The 18,013-nt window shown below is 42.5% G+C and overlaps 1 protein-coding gene across 1 annotated transcript in view; it reads left to right on the forward strand.

The window, feature by feature from the left end:
- The first annotated feature begins 246 nt into the window (after positions 1-246).
- The window catches only part of LOC145405241 (neuronal acetylcholine receptor subunit alpha-10-like), a 91,550-nt gene continuing 73,783 nt past the window's right edge, over positions 247-18,013 (forward strand). Inside the window, exon 1 of the mRNA XM_080276662.1 lies at positions 247-375. Coding sequence (XP_080132788.1) covers positions 280-375 — 96 coding nt within the window. The 5' untranslated portion in view covers positions 247-279. The remainder of the gene's footprint in view (positions 376-18,013) is intronic.

Below are 18,013 nucleotides of genomic sequence, written 5' to 3' on the forward strand. Positions count from 1 at the left end.
TGGCATTTTCTTCGTGACTAGCATCATATGCTGTTGTTAATCTTTCGCTGCATCTCAGCTTTCAAGACGGAAGCTTGGCAATTTTAGGTCAGGTTAAAATTAAAAGATTAATAGTCTCTATTTCTGTCTCTGTTTGTCTGTCTGTCTGTCTGTCTGTCTCTCTCTCTCTCTCTCTCTCTCTCTCTCTCTCTCTCTCTCTCCCCCCCCCCCCACTAACTCTTCTTCTTCTTCCTTGCAGCGTTGGGTGATGAGCAGGAGTACCGCCTCACCCGCTACCTCATGGCCAACTACGACCCCTCAGTACGACCCGCCAGGAACTCCTCAGAGGCGCTATCGGTCGTATTTGGCGTCTCCCTTCACAGTATTATTGACGTGGTAAGTGCTGGATTGAGAAGTGTGGTATGGTTGTAATTTAAGTAGCAAAAGTGTGGATGTTGCGAGGCGGAGTCATGGTAACGGGACTTGAATGGTGAGTGAGAGTGGTTCATTTAATTGGACTTGGATTTGATTAGGTCTTCCTATCTTGGACTTTTTCGTATTCTCTGGGCATTCCCTATCTCATCCTTGAATGGGAAAAGAGGTGATGATGATAATGATGATAATTATGATGATGATGATGATGATGATGATGATGAGGAGGAGGAGGAGGAGGAGAAGGAGACGAAGAAGGAGGATAATGATGATGATTATGATGATGGTGATGGTGATCATGACTGCTGTGTGTTTCATTGATTATAGTCTATTTGACTAACCTGTGCAGCTGAGCTGTATGCGGCAAGTAGGGTGTGTTTGATACGCGGCTGCTGATTGGCCGCCAATGATGTCACTGAAGTAAATGCAGGCATGTATTGTTGTGCAACATGCGGACGTACGTGTACACCATGGGTGGATATTATAGCGCAACATGCGGACGTGCTTGTACACCGTGCGTGGATATAGTGCAACATACGGACGTGGATGTATAGTACACCGTGGGTGGATAATTTATTTCTGACGTCACTCATCGTTTTATGAAACTTTATAAACAACTTTAATTTTCTTTGATGACAGTAAACTTTTAAAGCTAGTTTTGACCTCTTCAGCCTCAGAAATTATTCCATATTTAATCTGGCAGATTGTATTGAAGGTAGTTTACATAAGAAGAGGTGTAGATTTAAATAATCGGCAGTCAATCAGCAGCCGCGATTCAAACACACCCTACTCGGCCCATGCATCTCAGCTGCACAGGTCAACCAAACAGATTATAGTTTCGACAAGTGCTGCTCCTGCGGAGGGCTCTCGCGTCCATGTGCTGTTCTAGTGTAATGTTGTCACTTGCATTTTTTGCAGCTAACCAATTGTTCGTGTTATTTGCAGCTTCGGGAATGGAACCCAAATTGTCCGAACGCAAGTCCAAAATACACACATACTGTAGACACACGGCTATTGCTGTAGTATATTTTATTTGTACAAAAAATACTACGGAGATCCTGTGCCGGGCACCGGGAGCGGCGTTTTTTGGTCAAAATGTGATCGCTCATTAAATATACTGTTGTTAAAGTTTTTCAACTGTGATGGAACCAAGTTTTTTCACATAAGTGAATTTTTTGCGATTTTTTGCCCATTTTGATGCGATTTGAATGTGTAGTTTCGGCTGCCCAAAATACACACACACGCACGGCTAGTGCTATAGTATATTAGATTGGTTGGGTTGCACTTGCTTGAGGTTGGTATAAAGTTGGCCTGAGTTGAGTTACATGTGGTCTTGGGGGACTGATTGCAACTAGGTTAAACATTAGACGGACTGGGTTAGGTTAGGGTAGGTTAGGTTTGGTTAAGTTAGGTTTGGTTTGGTTAGGTTATGTTTGTTTAGGTCAGATTAAGGTACACACACTCAAAAAAGTATCGTTACACCTTCTGCGCGATACAAACTAACACCACGAATGAAACGTTTGATAACAACCTTCCTCCAACCCTACCGAGACAGCTGGACTGTTCAGCATGAAACTCATCGAACCCCTCTGTAACGATACTTTTTTGAGTGTGTACGTTTGGTTTAATTTGGTTAAGGCGGACTTTGGTTAGACTGGCTCATGTCAGGCTAAGTTACTCTGGGTTGACTTGAAGTGGATTGTGTTTAGGTAGGTTAGTCCCGGTTAGGTCACAATAAATTATATTAAGTTGCCTTGAATTGGTCTAAACTTGATTATGTCGGATTAGACTGGTTTGTGCTTCGCTAGATTGGGTTCATCTGGACTGGATTAAATTGGATTGAGTAGGTTGTCAGTCTGCTTTGGTCTGACTTGAATTCAGTTGATGCGGGTTGATTTGGTTAGGTTATTTACGCTAAGTAGGACTGGATAGGTGGGTTGAGTCGTGCTGAGCTGTGCTGAGTTAGGTTCACTTGTCTTCGGAGATTCCCTGATGTGGTAGGTGATGGTGTTTGTCTAAGTGTCTGATTAGGCGAATTCTGACGTTAGCTGATAACTGTGTGTTAAAATATTCGTTCATAATTTTCTTAATTTACTACACTACAAGCTCATCTATGCCCTGAGTTTTTACAGTTACATAAAACTGCAAAAGTCAGTTCGCTAAACAAAAGCATTGCTAAATTGAGAATGACCAATATTACAAAATCTACAAGAATAAAGATTCATAATATTCATGAGAATTTTTTACGTTGCTTACATGTTGCTAACCTTTTTTTTGGGGGGAGGGGGTAAATTGTTTTATTGCAAATCAGATTTCCGGGTCGGAGAAAAACCACTCTTTCCATTTTATTACTCGCTGGGAAGATTTCAATGCAGATGGAATGTAAAAACTGGTTTATTGAAGAATTATTAAAGACTGTTTCTAACTCCATTATTACGATATGTCTGTACTAAGATAATAAAAAGAAGACTGGAAAAGACGTCACTGAACTGGAAGATATAAAAAGGGAAGTTACACTGGCTTGGAAAATGAAAATTTGTGAGGAACGGAGTGAGCTAAAAGAAGTAAAGAAAGGGAGAGGAAGGAAGAAGGAAGTGAAGATGTGTGTGTGTGTGTGTGTGTGTGTGTGTGTGTGTGTGTGTGTGTGTGTGTGTGTGTGTGTGTGTGTGTGTGTGTGTGTGTGAGAGAGAGAGAGAGAGAGAGAAATAGACAGACAAACAGCGAGACAGACAGACAGACAGACAGACAGGCAGGGAAGGGTGAGGAGGAGACTGGAAAAAGAGGAGTGAGAGTTTCAAAGAATTTTACGGCTGTATTGATCTTCCAAGTCTCAGAAGAGAGATCAGACCAGAACATTATAGAGAAAAATGGAGGACTGTACCCAACTCTTTTAGTACGAGAAGCCTGCTACCAAATTCAATAAAACCCTCTGGCAGTAGCAAAATTGAAAAAGAAAAAATAATAGTCATGGATAAATATGGTAACTATAATAAAAAGAATAGCAAGATATATAGGAATGACGGTGAAAGACAAGACTGAAGAAGAAATGAAAGAAAGCAGGAAAAGGTTCAAGGTTTCACTAGGGTGTTTATTTTATTTTATATTTTTGGTTAAGGATACTCCCTAACACCTTTTCCTTAACCATTTATTTTGCATATTGAACATTATTATTCTTTTCCCATCGTCACAGACACCACACATAGCCTGCAGAGGAAATATTAACGTATCACATGCTAAACTTAATTGGTATGCAAACTGAGGCAAAAATCCCTATTCTCGTTGTTTTAGGAGGCTTTCTATGTCTTGTCCCTTAGCGACAGAAATCCGCATTATTACAGGCTAATATTTTCTTTTTCATGTATTTCCATCTTTTTAGCATCAGTATAGACTGCATAAATAATATATATATCGCAATAAAACAACTAACATGGAACACCTCTCTAATTGCCTAATGGGTTTGATGGAGGCCCTGTTCACTGTCTTTACCTCCCTGGTGCATCCCGTCCTAGGAAAAGGTGACTGGAACACATCCCGGCCTTCAGGTGAACGCCTTTACAGCCCATACTAGGGAGGTCCACCATGGCCTCATCAGACAGCCCTCCTTCCTGCAGCAGCTGATTGGTGAAGAGGATCTACATGCCTGCATAGCTTTGGAACCCTCAGCGATACACATCACAGCCACTGCCTGTACTCTATTTCCCAAGATTGTGCATACGCCCTTAATTACCTCCAGGCACTCTTCATCTTTCTTCTCTTCTCCTTCTCCTTCCGTCTTTGTCTTCTTCTTCTTCTTCTTCTCCTCCTCCTCCTGCCTTGCACAACTCGCTAGTGCGCCCCCATCTTGAGTATTGTGTGCAATTCTGGTCTCCGTACTACAGAAAGGATATTGAAAAATTAGAGAAAATTCAGCGAAGAATCACAAAAATGATACCACGACTTAGAAACAAACCATATGAGGAACGCCTTGAAGAACTTAAATTATTTAGCCTAACGAAGCGCAGGTTAAGAGGGGACCTTATTGAAGTTTTCAAAATCATGAAGGGATATGACAACTTAGACATGAATAAATATTTTGATATAGACCGGTCGAGTCAAACCAGAAGTAATGGCTGCAAAATTGTGGGAAAGCGATTCCAATCCCACGAAGCAAAATACTTCTTCTTTAACAGAGTTGTAAATATCTGGAACAGATTACCCACAGATACCGTGAACAGTATCTCAATTGAGACATTCAAAAACAAATTAGACAAGTATTTGCACGAGAATCCTCAGCTGACTCTTTTTCTGTCTGAATAACTTGCGTTTATAGCTACGGTACATGTAAGTTCATGCCCCTTTAGTCTACAAGACACCCCGTAAACAATGTACCCGTACATAGTGTTGCGTCACGATATTATACATTTTCAATTTATTCAGTGCAAAGAAAGCAATATAAGCACAGATTAGGATCTGCACAGATAATCCTGAGTTAACGGTCACTACTCATACTTTCGACCTGTGATGGGCTGTGGATCACTGAGGGTCCGTGTTAGTCAAGTGACCACCATCGGGATTTTTTTAATGTACCAGGGGTCACTGCTTCAGAATGAAACTTGTGTACTTGTCCCACATGGGAGAGTTCCCTGTCTCAGTGGAGTGAACGGAGCTAGGGCCTGATTGACTGCTGCCTACCTTAAAAGCGCCAGGCAAGGCTGCCGCACCACCCCTAAACATCCACACTGTGCTGTCCCCTCGTGTCTGCAGAACACCCCGTAAACTTAACATAGCGTCACGTCACGTCATTATACGTTTTTCGATTTACCCAAAGCAAATGAGGTAATATACAGTAAGCACAGATTAGGATCTGCACAGACAACCCTGAGTTAACGGTCACTACTCTTACTCTCGACCCGGGATGGGATGTGGATCACTGAGGGTCCCTGTTAGTCAAGTGACCACCATCGGGATTTTTTTAATGTACCAGGGGTCACTGCTTCAGGATGAAACTTGTGTACTTGTCCCACATGGGAGAGTTCCTTGTCTTAGTGGAGTGAACGGAGCTATTGCCTGATTGACTGCTGCCTACCTAAAAAGCGCCAGGGAAGGTTGCTGCACCACCCCTAAACATCCACTCTGTGCATTGCACATCCACACTGTGCACTGTGCAGTCCCCTTTTATCTAAGACACCCGTCTTATATATTTTTCAATCTCCCCAATGCAAAGAAAGCAATATAAGCACAGATTAGGATCTCCACAGATAACCCTGAGTTAACGGTCACTACTCTTACTTTCGACCTGTGATGGGCTGTGGATCACTGAGGGTCCATGTTAGTCAAGTGACCACCATCGGGATTTTTTTAATGTACCAGGGGTCACTGCTTCAGGATGAAACTTGTGTACTGTCCCACATGGGGGAGTTCCTTGTCTCAGTGGAGCAAACGGAGCTAGGGCCTGATTGACTGCTGCCTACCTTAAAAGCGCCAGGCAAGGCTGCTGCACCACCCCTAAACATCCACACTGTGCAGTGTGTAGCTTCCACGTTATGTCCACAGACTTCCCATTAACTCAATGTACCGGTTTATAATGTCATGCCGTGACTATTATTTTATTTGTTTACTTTCTCTTTCAGGTTACTCTATCGGGTAGCTTATAGATAAAGTATTATAGAATGTGCCTTTTCCTTTCCAGTGTTTCCTATAAAATTTCCATGTCAGTTTTTCCATGCTGCATGGTGGTTTTCTCACTTTTTCCTGGAGGGTTTGGTGGTGGGGGGAGCCTTCTTGCTTTACTATCCTTATCCTTCAGCATGTAGAGTTAGATCTTGTAGTCATAGTTTTCTCTAACAAGCAGCCTCGAAAGGACCATAAGGTCTGTTGCTGTTTGCTTTCCTGTGTAATCCTCCTCCTCCTCCTCCTCCTCCTCCTCCTCCTCCTCCTCCTCCTCCTCCTCCTCCTCCTCCTCCTCCTCCTCCTCCTCCTCCTCCTCCTCCTCCTTCTTCTTCTTCTTCTTCTTCTTCTTCTTCTTCTTCTTCTTCCTCCTCCTTCTTTTCTTCCTTCTTCCTCTAAGAACTGGAGTCCTCGGAAGAAGAAGTCATTTTGCCATCCCTAGAAAACTTGAAATTGATGAAAACAGGAAGTGGAACTCCTTTGTATCCAGAGGTGTCTCCTAGATGCTTCCCATAATGAACGATGCAACAGTGCAGGAACTACTGTAAATGATGTTCAGTGTGGGGCATCCTCTCTGGCTTGTTCGATGCCTGGCCAGCTTTAATGACATTAGTAACGGTGTCAGGTGGGGATTCGCTTGGTCCTGGCTGTGACGGCCATACCTCATCCTACTCCACCACAGTATCATACAGATATCCCACAATGTGAACAAACATAATGAGGCATACGCTGGAGAAAGAGTCATGGAAAAGACGGCAAACAGAGTCATTTTGTTATTCCTGGTCGCACTTCCTAAACAAACCTCCGCCAAGGACAGGCCAGTAGTTTATCTCAGTGTTCTTAATAGATTCATTCGCACCCACAGGTTGTGAATGGTCTCATTTGGCCCAGGTCATACTCCGTCTGTGACCCGGCACTTGACCGACTTCAGTGGACTCCAAAAAATACTTAGTGACATGCAACTCAAGAAGGAGGCCTTATAGCCACCACGTCATTGCAGGTCTAAAAGTTATGAGACCACATACATGATGCTTCCTTCAGTATTCCCGCACCTTGACCCATTGGGGTGTAGGTAGCAATAACTTCAAGGTCAGGGATGGCCCGACCGGGGTGGGGGTGGGGGTCACCCCCCCAGTGTGTGTTCTGAGTTGGTCAAAAAATTACTGAGTTGGTCAAAAATGGAGAGTGGAGACTTTTTTTTTTACATAAAAGGAGAGGTCTCCAAGAGGACAAAATATATATATATATATATATTTTTTACATACCATACATTTTTCTTCATACATATTTTAGACGAAAAGGTCCACCCTCCGGGCAGACTTTTTCGGCTAGCTCCTGCGGAGGGCTGATTGGGCATTCGGCCAATATACCTAATGTAACTTTAACATACAATGAATCCTAATATATTATATACCAAAACACTCCCTGGATCATGCTGATTCAGAATATGTATCATATGTGGGGGAAGACCCTAAGGGTGCCGAGTTTATAGGTAACAAACATACAAACACTCTCCTTTATTTTACATAGAGAGAGAGAGAGAGAGAGAGAGAGAGAGAGAGAGAGAGAGAGAGAGAGAGAGAGAGAGAGGACTAAATACAGAATACTCTACTTTCCTTCCTGTCAGGGGAACAATCTAAGCCAAAATCAAGTACCAAACGGTAATTAATCAAGGTGACTGGACCTGGACCCCCTTCACCCATGGAACGGTGGCAAGGAGGGGGGGGGGTCATTAATATGGTTTATTTATATCTATTTAGTTGGTCAAACCGTAACGCCAAACAGATCAAGTTGGTCAAAATTGTCCTTACCCCCCCCCCCCCAGTGACATACTCCCCGGGCCATCCCTGTTTAAGGTAATGTGGCCAGGAGGATTGACAGATAAGTGTAGAATGGCACAGTGCAATACACCTCAGGGTATATTAAGCACCCCTTATGGAATCACAGTGGTGAGGGGACTACGGAACCTTCTGCTTAGAGGTGCTTCCTTTGAAATTTTGCACATGTTTGTCAACCATCAACGCCGCAGTGACTTGCTGACATGTTCCAGTCTATCCAAAATTTTATAAGTTTCTGACGTCTCAAATGGACCAGAAAAGTGTACACTGTACGTTTAGCGTCGTACCTCTTAATCTGTCTGTTGCTCCAAGGTCTTCTCCAATTTTTGAGGGTAGTGACAGTCATCTTAGCTGAAGAGAGAGTTGAATCGGTAAATGTTTCTTGATGGTTGGCTGCTGACGACATCATCAGTGGCCAATGTCAGGACATCAGCAGAGGTCATCTTGACGGATGAGATTTTTAAAAATATGTAATTCCAAAATTATCAAAATAATTGGCTGGGGATGAAGTAGGGCATGATTTAGGCCTTCCTTCAGCTTTCAGATGAGAACCTCATGTAACTACAGTGAAATCTCTTCTGGACGGCTGTCTCACACATGTTCTTGCACTTACACAGGAATACTCTTCCAAGATTCTTAAACCACATGGCAGAAGTGATACCATCAAGCCAATTCCACCTCATGTTCGTGACCCCAGGAACCATGTCCAACAAATTCTTGGCCATCTCCTGGAGTTGCTGAGCACGTGGTTACACCCAGACGCTCATACACTGTGGATCTGATGGGCTTCCTCCCTCTAGACTTCACATAAAAAACAGACGCATCAGGCCAAGGGAGGGGATATCAGTGAACCATGGGATGCCAGATGGTGGTCGAGTAGTCAGGTGATACGGCAGAAAAAAACAGAAAAAAAAAATCTATGTGTGGTTTGGAAGTTTTTGTGCAACATTTTTTACAACACAATGGCAGTCTTTTCAATCAATAAATGAAGACTGGTGGTACTACTGCAACTTCTGCCACTGATAGAGTTGGTGGTCCTGAAAATGACAAAGCAAGACATTTGCCTCTCAGTGCGACACAAAACAGGAAAAGAAAACAGCTGGACAGATAGGCAGACACAGCCAGACAAGTCAGTCAGACATATGGGGAGAGAAGAGGGAAGAGAAAGAGGAGACAGGGAGAGAGAGGGAAGGAGAAAGGAAGAAGGGTATACTGAGAACGAATTGAGAGCTAGAGGGGGAGAGAGTATAGTAAAAAAAAAAGTGAAAAAATAGATATATTGAAAGGAAAGATTAAAGGCAGAGAAGAAGAAAATGCAGAAGAAAAGGAAAAAGAAAGAGAAGAAAAAGAAGATCGACAAGGAGAAAAAGAATAAAAAGATGAACTTGAATTTGAGGGAACTTACTGACACAGGCAGCTAAAGGAATAAGGAAGAGAAAGTTGGGAGTAAAGACTGGAGAAGCAAGGGAAGGCTCAAGGAGTTTCGAGGGGAAGAGAGAGAGAGAGTGAGAGAGAGATATTGGTTGGCGGAGGAGCATATTTACTATTGGATAAAATGACTATCTGTTCTATTAATTTGAAGTAAAGATAGCAAAGGAAGAAGGCTCTCACCCCACCCACCAATCGCTCAAACTATAGCCGGTAGGAAAATTAGGAAGGACTACCATGCACCAATGAAAAAAAAAAAAAAAAGGAAAATTTCTCTGTAAAGCTTGAAAAATTTGTACTCTCTCTCTCTCTCTCTCTCTCTCTCACTAGGGGAAAATAACACTATGTACAATCAAAATCAGAAGTTCCAGACCCCTCTCTTCCTGGTGTGGTGTTGGGAGGTGCTGCGTGATATATTGTTATGTGAGGGTATAGAATGACGCAACAAAAGGGTATGAGAGGAAGCGATATTCTCTTAACGTTCTGGGAGGAATGAGAAACGTGGAAGGCAGGATACAGTGCTAAGTGGGGAGTGTGGTGAACTTTTCCTTTTGACTGTACATAGATAGGCTGTCTGTATCTTGAGCCTGTGTTGTGGGTGGCGAGAAAAGACAGACTGATGACAGGGAAGGAAGGGAAGAAGATGTGGAGGGACGTAGGTAAAGAAAAAGAGAGCTGGAGAAATGTAGTAGTCAGAGAGAGAGAGAGAGAGAGAGAGAGGTGGGTAGAGGAGGATAGAAGGGGGTGCAAAGGGAGAAAGGGGAGGGAATGGGAAAGGAAGGAGTGAAGGGTAAATTGAGACAGAATGAATGTAAACATTGTAGGAAGGGAGGGAGGTGCAGAGGGCAGGACGAAGGGAAGGGAAATACGTCCAGAAGAAGAATGGCGGTAAAACGGGAGGGAAGGAAAGAAGTAAACAGTAAGGAAAGGAAGTGTGCAGAGAGGGAGGGGCAGAGGGAAGAGAGGAGAAGCAGAACGAAGTAGGAAGATACAGACTGAGGGAAGGAAATGCAGATATATATAGATAAAAAGATATATATCAATAGATAGATAGAGACAGATATGGATGGAATACAAAGGAATGCAAACAGCAACAGACTTAATGGTCTCTCGAGGCTATTGGTTACAGAGAAAACTATAACTGTGGAGCGTAATTCAATATGATGATGATGATAGAAAACCAAGAGAGAGAGAGAGAGAGAGGGAGGGGGGGGGGTTGGAGGGAAAGCAGCGTACATTTCAGCAGGATTTGTGAGCGTCTATATCACTTTTATGAGGCCTGACAGGCATACACAATACGTCGTTAACGGGTTGGTCGCACTGCCTACGTCGCCAGAGACAGACAGACAGATACACAAGACAGATAGACAGACAGACAGACAGACAAGGACCTCAATTAGTCTGTTGCAAGAAACAACAACACCACAGCCCCAGATCAATATAGTTTCAATTCTGAGTCACAACATGCAACTTAAATCGATAGTAATTAACCCCAACACTTAAGACTCTCTCTCTCTCTCTCTCTCTCTCTCTCTCTCATCAATTTATCTCCACACATAGCACGTTAGAAATCTGTTTTATTCTGTTTGTTGAGCATCTCGATATTAAACAGATATAAATAGCATAAGATTTAAAGGTTAGGTGTAACAGAATAAATCGCTACCGAAGAAGTGTTTGGGAATTTCCTTAACCGATTCGGTCCTAAGGAGGTTGATGAATAAGTACTCTCCCAAGTGCCTCTTATTTAACCCTTTCACTCCGAGCGTGTGCTGGAGACGGACGCCTTCAGGTGGTGGCACCGATTTATCCGGTGGCTCTACTTTCCTGTTATTCAAACTTTCCTGACCTCCTCCCTATCCCCCTAAAGGAGGATGTTGGGTTATAGGAGGAGGGCAGCTTTAGCCTGAAGGTTAGATAATGCCCGTAAATGGAGCTTAACACCTCTGGATCTAGGGGAAAAAGAGCTAAATTTCCAGCACTAAAATAGAACGCCTAAATTTAAACAAAATCACACCTCTCATCCCCCTAACTCCTTTCAATATGGCTTTAGTGCCCTACACTCCACAAACACCTAACTAACCAACTCCAAATCAACACGCGTCTGACGGCATCAGTTATGTGGGACCTGCACAACATTCTTTCCTTACAACAACAGGCGTATATAAGTCAAACCTTTGATGCTATCCCTTGACGAAAACTAATCACCAAACACTATAACACAAACCTGGAGAACAACACCAAACTTTGTCTTGCCATCTGCTTATCAGACAAACAGGTATATGTTTCACTTCATGGCAATTCATCATGAACATAAAACTTCCCCAGCGGTGCCCCACGGGGCTCCTTTCTTACACCTACACGTTTCAGCCTGCACATGCATGATGTTCCCACACCTCAACTTCCCACAAACCTTCCCTTATTGCTGGTGACATTATCATAATAACCACACACCACACTGCAGACACAACCTACACACTGCAACAAGACTACCTCAGCACGTTTTAGGCAAGGGTTAAGGACAACAGACTGACAGTCACTCCAGCCTAGCCCACCACCACACTAATCACCATCACCAGACATAAGCACAGGTACACCACGGTAACAACATACCTATGCCACACACACTCTCCACTAAGATCCCTGGAGTAACATGTGACACTGGACACGACTTCAGGGACCATGTACAATGCATCAAGAGTCTGTGCACCACCAGGCTTAACACACTCAGGACACTTACGGGAACAGGCCTCGGGAAACACACATCAAACACGCACTACGACACCTTGCAGACCATACAAAGGTACACTTCATGTATCACACAGCTCACTTACCCTTTGAAGCTAAAGTTCTCTATATTGGAAAATATGATATGAGAAGCACTCAATGGCGCGCAGCAGTCTGTGCTAACACACAACACTCTTCATTATATAACAAAGCCAAGCAACACAACTAGACACAAAACATCACTACACCCTCATTACCAGCCCTCTACAACAAAGTCCCCCCTCCAGATATTCCAGCATTGGCAAGCAAGGAACACACACACACACACACACACACACACACACACACACACACACACACACACACACACACACACACACACACACACACACACACACACACACACACACACACACACACACACACACACACACACACACACACACACACACACACACACACACACACACACACACACACACACACACACACACACACACACACACACACACACACACACACACACACACACACACACACACACACACACACACACACACACACACACACACACACACACACACACACACACACACACACACACACACACACACACACACACACACACACACACACACACACACACACACACACACACACACACACACACACACACACACACACACACACACACACACACACACACACACACACACACACACACACACACACACACACACACACACACACACACACACACACACACACACACACACACACACACACACACACACACACACACACACACACACACACACACACACACACACACACACACACACACACACACACACACACACACACACACACACACACACACACACACACACACACACACACACACACACACACACACACACACACACACACACACACACACACACACACACACACACACATCCAAGACAATTCAACACCTCGATCAGAACATTTTACTACAACTCCCACCTCCCTCCAGACATCACCCATCATAAACATCCTTAAAAAGAGTTGGTCGAGAACATCTTGTTAGGCTTAAATCAGGACCACCCGACCCACCTCAGTTACCAGTTTATATTTTGACAGGGTGGAGTCATAGGCGACACGCGACGCCCCTACAGAATACTCGTAGGCCCACGCAACGTTACACACATAACGAAGCACTGACTTTGCACTGTACCTTGCACTGTAATACATACGCCACACTAAGATGCAGGCACAACATCAGAGGCGCAGGGAGCCTTTGAGATGGCCCCATATGGGAAATTGCTTGCTTGCTCGGCCAGTCGGTTTCCCATTAAGCAACAACAACAACAACAACACAACAACATTTAGAGCTGTCTCGACCATGCGAGAGTTAATGGTGACAGGATTAGCAGTCAGTTATAATGAATATAGCTGTCTAAAAAAATAGGAAAAATACCACTCTTCCTTCTCTTCCTCCTTCTCTTCCCACTACTACTACTACTACTACTACTACTACTACTGCTGCTGCTGCTGCTGCTGCTGCTGCTGCTGCTGCTGCTGCTGCTACTACTACTACTACCTCTGTTACCGCCACCTCTACCAGTAATAATAATAATAATAATAATAATAATAATAATAATACTGTATTCACTCCCAGTTGCATAAAATCATGTGGTCATAATCGGAATAAAACAGGGGGTTATCTGAGCCGTGGAAGGGTTAACAAATCCTGTGTACACCCTTGCCATAGAGTGATCTTAGTTGGCTTAACAAAGGAAGTATCGTAGTCAAAATGTTTGCCTTTTAAAGTCGGTATTATTATTATTATTATTATTATTCACTTTCATCTTATATGTCAGGACCAACTTACCTAGCCCTGAGCTCCTGCACTCCTCGTGGAGCGGCATAGGATTGGATGATGGATGGATGGATGGATTATTATTATTACTATTATTATTATTATTATTATTTTTATTATTATGTTTGTTTCTTATTCTTATATTTATGTTCGTCTCTATATTCAGTGTATTATTATTATTATTATTATTATTATTATTATTATTATGTTTGTTTCTTATTCTTATGTTTATGTTTGTCTCTTTATTAGGTGTATTTTATTATTATTATTATTATTATTATTATTATTATTATTATTATTATTATTATTATAAGTAGTAGTAGTAGTTGCAGTAGTAATTATGCTACCATATAGACTTACATTCAGTTTAGGGGACACTTATTGAATCCAAGCGGCTGGAAGAAACCTTAAATAACCTCTTCAGTACAAAACCTCTCTCCCAGGTCGAAGGAAATAATCGTATAATAACACTAATAAAATAACTAAGACATCCCGGGCCTGGGGGAGGGGTGAAGGAGTGGCCAGAGACGGCAATGACCCGTAATGTTTATGGCGCTGCAAGTTTGAGTCTGAGATTTTTATTTTTTTTCTTCGAGGGAACTGCCTTGAGGAGACGATAAAACCTCGAGGTGAAGCTTTCGGTAGGAGGGAGACGGGTAGGGTCATGGAGGAGGGGGAGGAGGGCGAGAGAGGGAGGAGGAGGTGAGGAAGAATGGGGGAAGAAAATGAGGCGGAATATTAAAGAGTCGAAGAGGAGGAGGAGGAGGAGGAGATAAGGAGTGGGAAAGTGTCGAGGAGGAAGAGAGAGAGAGAGAGAGAGAGAGAGAGAGAGAGAGAGAGAGAGAGAGAGAGCATTGAAAAGAGGATAATGATGGTGATGATGATGATGATGATGTTGGTGATTATGATTTTGCTTCATAAAAAAGAATGATGGGCGAAAGAAAAAGACAAGGATAGACAACAGCTGGCCAACAGATAGGTAGTGAAGGAGCACACCTAACCAGAACAGAAATATCTCAAGAAATAAGCCTCTTCATTCCAAGTATGTGTTTTCCATTATTATGTCTTACCTAAAAAATAAATACATCTATTAGTGAAGGTGTTAATGAAGGCTGCATCTGCTGTAACCCTTCCTGTGGTGGTGGTGACGGATGCCTTCACGTGGTAGCACCGTTATACCCGGCCAGCCTCACTGTCCAGTTATACAAATGTCCCACAACTCCTATCCGATCCCCTTAATGGAGGATGGTGGACTGTACGAGAAGGGTAGCTTCAGCCTGTAGTCCATGGGGTTCACATTTCAGATGAACCTGGGGCTAGAACAACAACAACAACAACAACAACAACTATTACTACTACTACTACTACTACTACTACTGCTGCTGCTGCTGCTGCTGCTGCTGTTGCTGCTGCTGTTTCTGCAACTACTGCTACTACTACTACTAGCAGTAGTAGTAGTAAGAGCAGTAATAGTACTTATCATTATCATCATCATCATCATCATCATCCTCTAATAGATAGCTTATAAAGTATTATAGACTGTAACTTTTCCTTTTCAGTCTTTCCTATAAAATTTCCATGTCAGTTTTTCCATGCTGCGTGGTGGTCCTTCTCACTTTTTCGTGCCAGTTTTAACTGGAGTTTGGAGGTGGGGGGAGCCTTCTTGCTTGACTGTTCTTATCCTTCAGCATGTAGAATTAGATCTCGTGGTCATAGTCTACCCTGTAACAAGCAGCCTCGAAAGGACCATAAGTTCTGTTGTTGTTTGTTTTTCTTTGTACTCCTTTGTATTCTTTGTATTCCTCCTCCTCCTCCTCCTCCTCCTACTACTACTACTACTACTACTACTACTACTACTACTACTACTACTACTACTACTACTAATAATAATAATAATAATAATAATAATAATAATAATAACTAGAACACCGTAAAATTGTCCAAGAACAATAATTTTCATAAAGAAAAACTTCCTACAGCCATTTCCTACTAGAAGCCGGACTATAAAGGGACCTTGAGGTCAAGGTTGCTGATCAGGTGCATGTCGCCTTAGGTCATCACAGTCTATAATTTCACAAAGTTTGGTGGCTCTGTTTTTTATACTTCATGGAAAATCAGGTGACTTCTGGAATATCCGAAAATTCCTTTTTTTTTTTCCGTTTTTTTTTTTTTATTCCAGGCGATCTCAGAGAATAATCAGCTGACTGGAATCATACTCCTTTCCGCAATGAGACCGCCCCAAGGCTATACTGCAGTTAAGTTCAGTTTGCTAGCTTAAGCGGTGTCTGAGACAGCGTCCCGGAATCAGTTTTTTTTTTTTTTTTTTTTTTTTTTTTTTTTACATTCTTAATAATATTTGGTGATTCGGTTGATGGACTGCCGTTATATTTGGCCAGAAGCCGCCAGCTGGGTGATTAACCTGACAAAGTTTGAAGGCTCCGGGCCAAAGAGCCTCCGACTAATGGCCATTTACTTCTTAGACGGAAAGAATAAGAATAATGACAAAAACAAGAAAACTTCCCAGAGGGATGTGGCATTTATTATTATTATTATTATTATTATTATTATTATTATTAATATATAACAGTAATAATCATGATAATGATAATAATAAAATAATATAGCCCCCCAGATTTTATGTATAACAGAATATTATTTTACAAAAAAACATGAATAACAGAATAAAAACAAGTGAAGCACACTCAGAGAGCTCATACCTCCACCAGCGCCCATACAAGACAACTCAGGTCACCAGCATTTAATCAACGCTTCCTTAAACCATGATCCACATATCCACAAACGTTTATTAAAATCCATCTATAATTTCTGGAAATATCTTGTGGACAAAAAAACAACAACAGACAGACAGACTGGGGTGAATACATAACCTCCTCCAATTACGTCTCTTGTTGAAGGAGTTAATATGCAAATAGGCACTCGACTCGAAGAATATAATACCCTTGAGTTGAGGCGTTGAGTATAAGGCATGAGACTTTAATGGTGGGAGGTGGAATTTAAACCCTCTCTTTGTGGGGACAACTCTATATTTAATTCCAGCAAACAATGATAAACTAGAGTGGATCATGAATGCCTAGGAGTGTTAATACTGCCCCCATGAACCCTCTCAAGACTGGGACAGCTTTAGCTAACACCAGACACATTTATTCAGTCATGAGTGTAGGCGGCAGAGAAGGATACTACTTTTTTTATGTACCCTTCCACGGTCGGAATAACTCTACCATTTTATTCCAGCTAATTTAGGGCCAGTTTATTTAGCTTAGAGGGGAGAATAGGAGACTGAGAAGGTTAATGTGTGTGTGTGTGTGTGTGTGTGTGTGTGTGTGTGTGTGTGTGTGTGTGTGTGTGTGTGTGTGTGTGTGTGTGTGTGTGTGTGTGTGTGTGAGACATTGTATTGCTGGTATTTTTCACACATTTATACTCACTGGGGTTGCCCCTCTCTCTCTCTCTCTCTCTCTCTCTCTCTCTCTCTCTCTCTCTCTCTCTCTCTCTCTCTCTCTCTCCACATGAATGACAAATCAAATGAATTCTCCTCAGGAAATCATTTATTACACTGGATGGTAACCTTATACTGTAACTAGTCCTCGGGGTAGAGGAGAAAGAATATTGCCCTCGTAATCCCTGTGTACTTAATTAGATTTGAGAGAGAGAGAGAGAGAGAGAGAGAGAACTGAATGGGAAAGGTGACACTGACGCTGTAAACGCTGCAGTGGGTGGCTGTGAGAGCCAGAGCAGAACAAAAATGGCCGGCAACTGAAGGCCACTTGTTAGGAAAGAAAGTTATGCAGAAGTAATACATATTTTAAACGCAAAGAGGCACACAAATATTAATGCCATAGAAAAACTGGAGAGAGCATTGAAAGAAGACTGACTGATTTAAGACGTATGGGAGAAAGATGCTTGGGAATGCAGTTGACATGAAGGTGGTGAGAGGATGATGGGGAGCTTTGAACATATGATAGCAATATGAAACTGAGAAGAGAGTGGTGGATAAAGGTAGAGAATAATCATAGTAAAAGGCTGAAGTGGAGAAGCTAAGGAACAATTATGACAGATGCTAGTGAACGTAAGGTCGTGATGGAGT

This window comes from Coenobita brevimanus, chromosome 66 (assembly GCF_032717465.1).
Source record: "Coenobita brevimanus isolate Jiangsu-jjx chromosome 66, ASM3271746v2, whole genome shotgun sequence".
Taxonomy (NCBI): domain Eukaryota; kingdom Metazoa; phylum Arthropoda; class Malacostraca; order Decapoda; family Coenobitidae; genus Coenobita; species Coenobita brevimanus.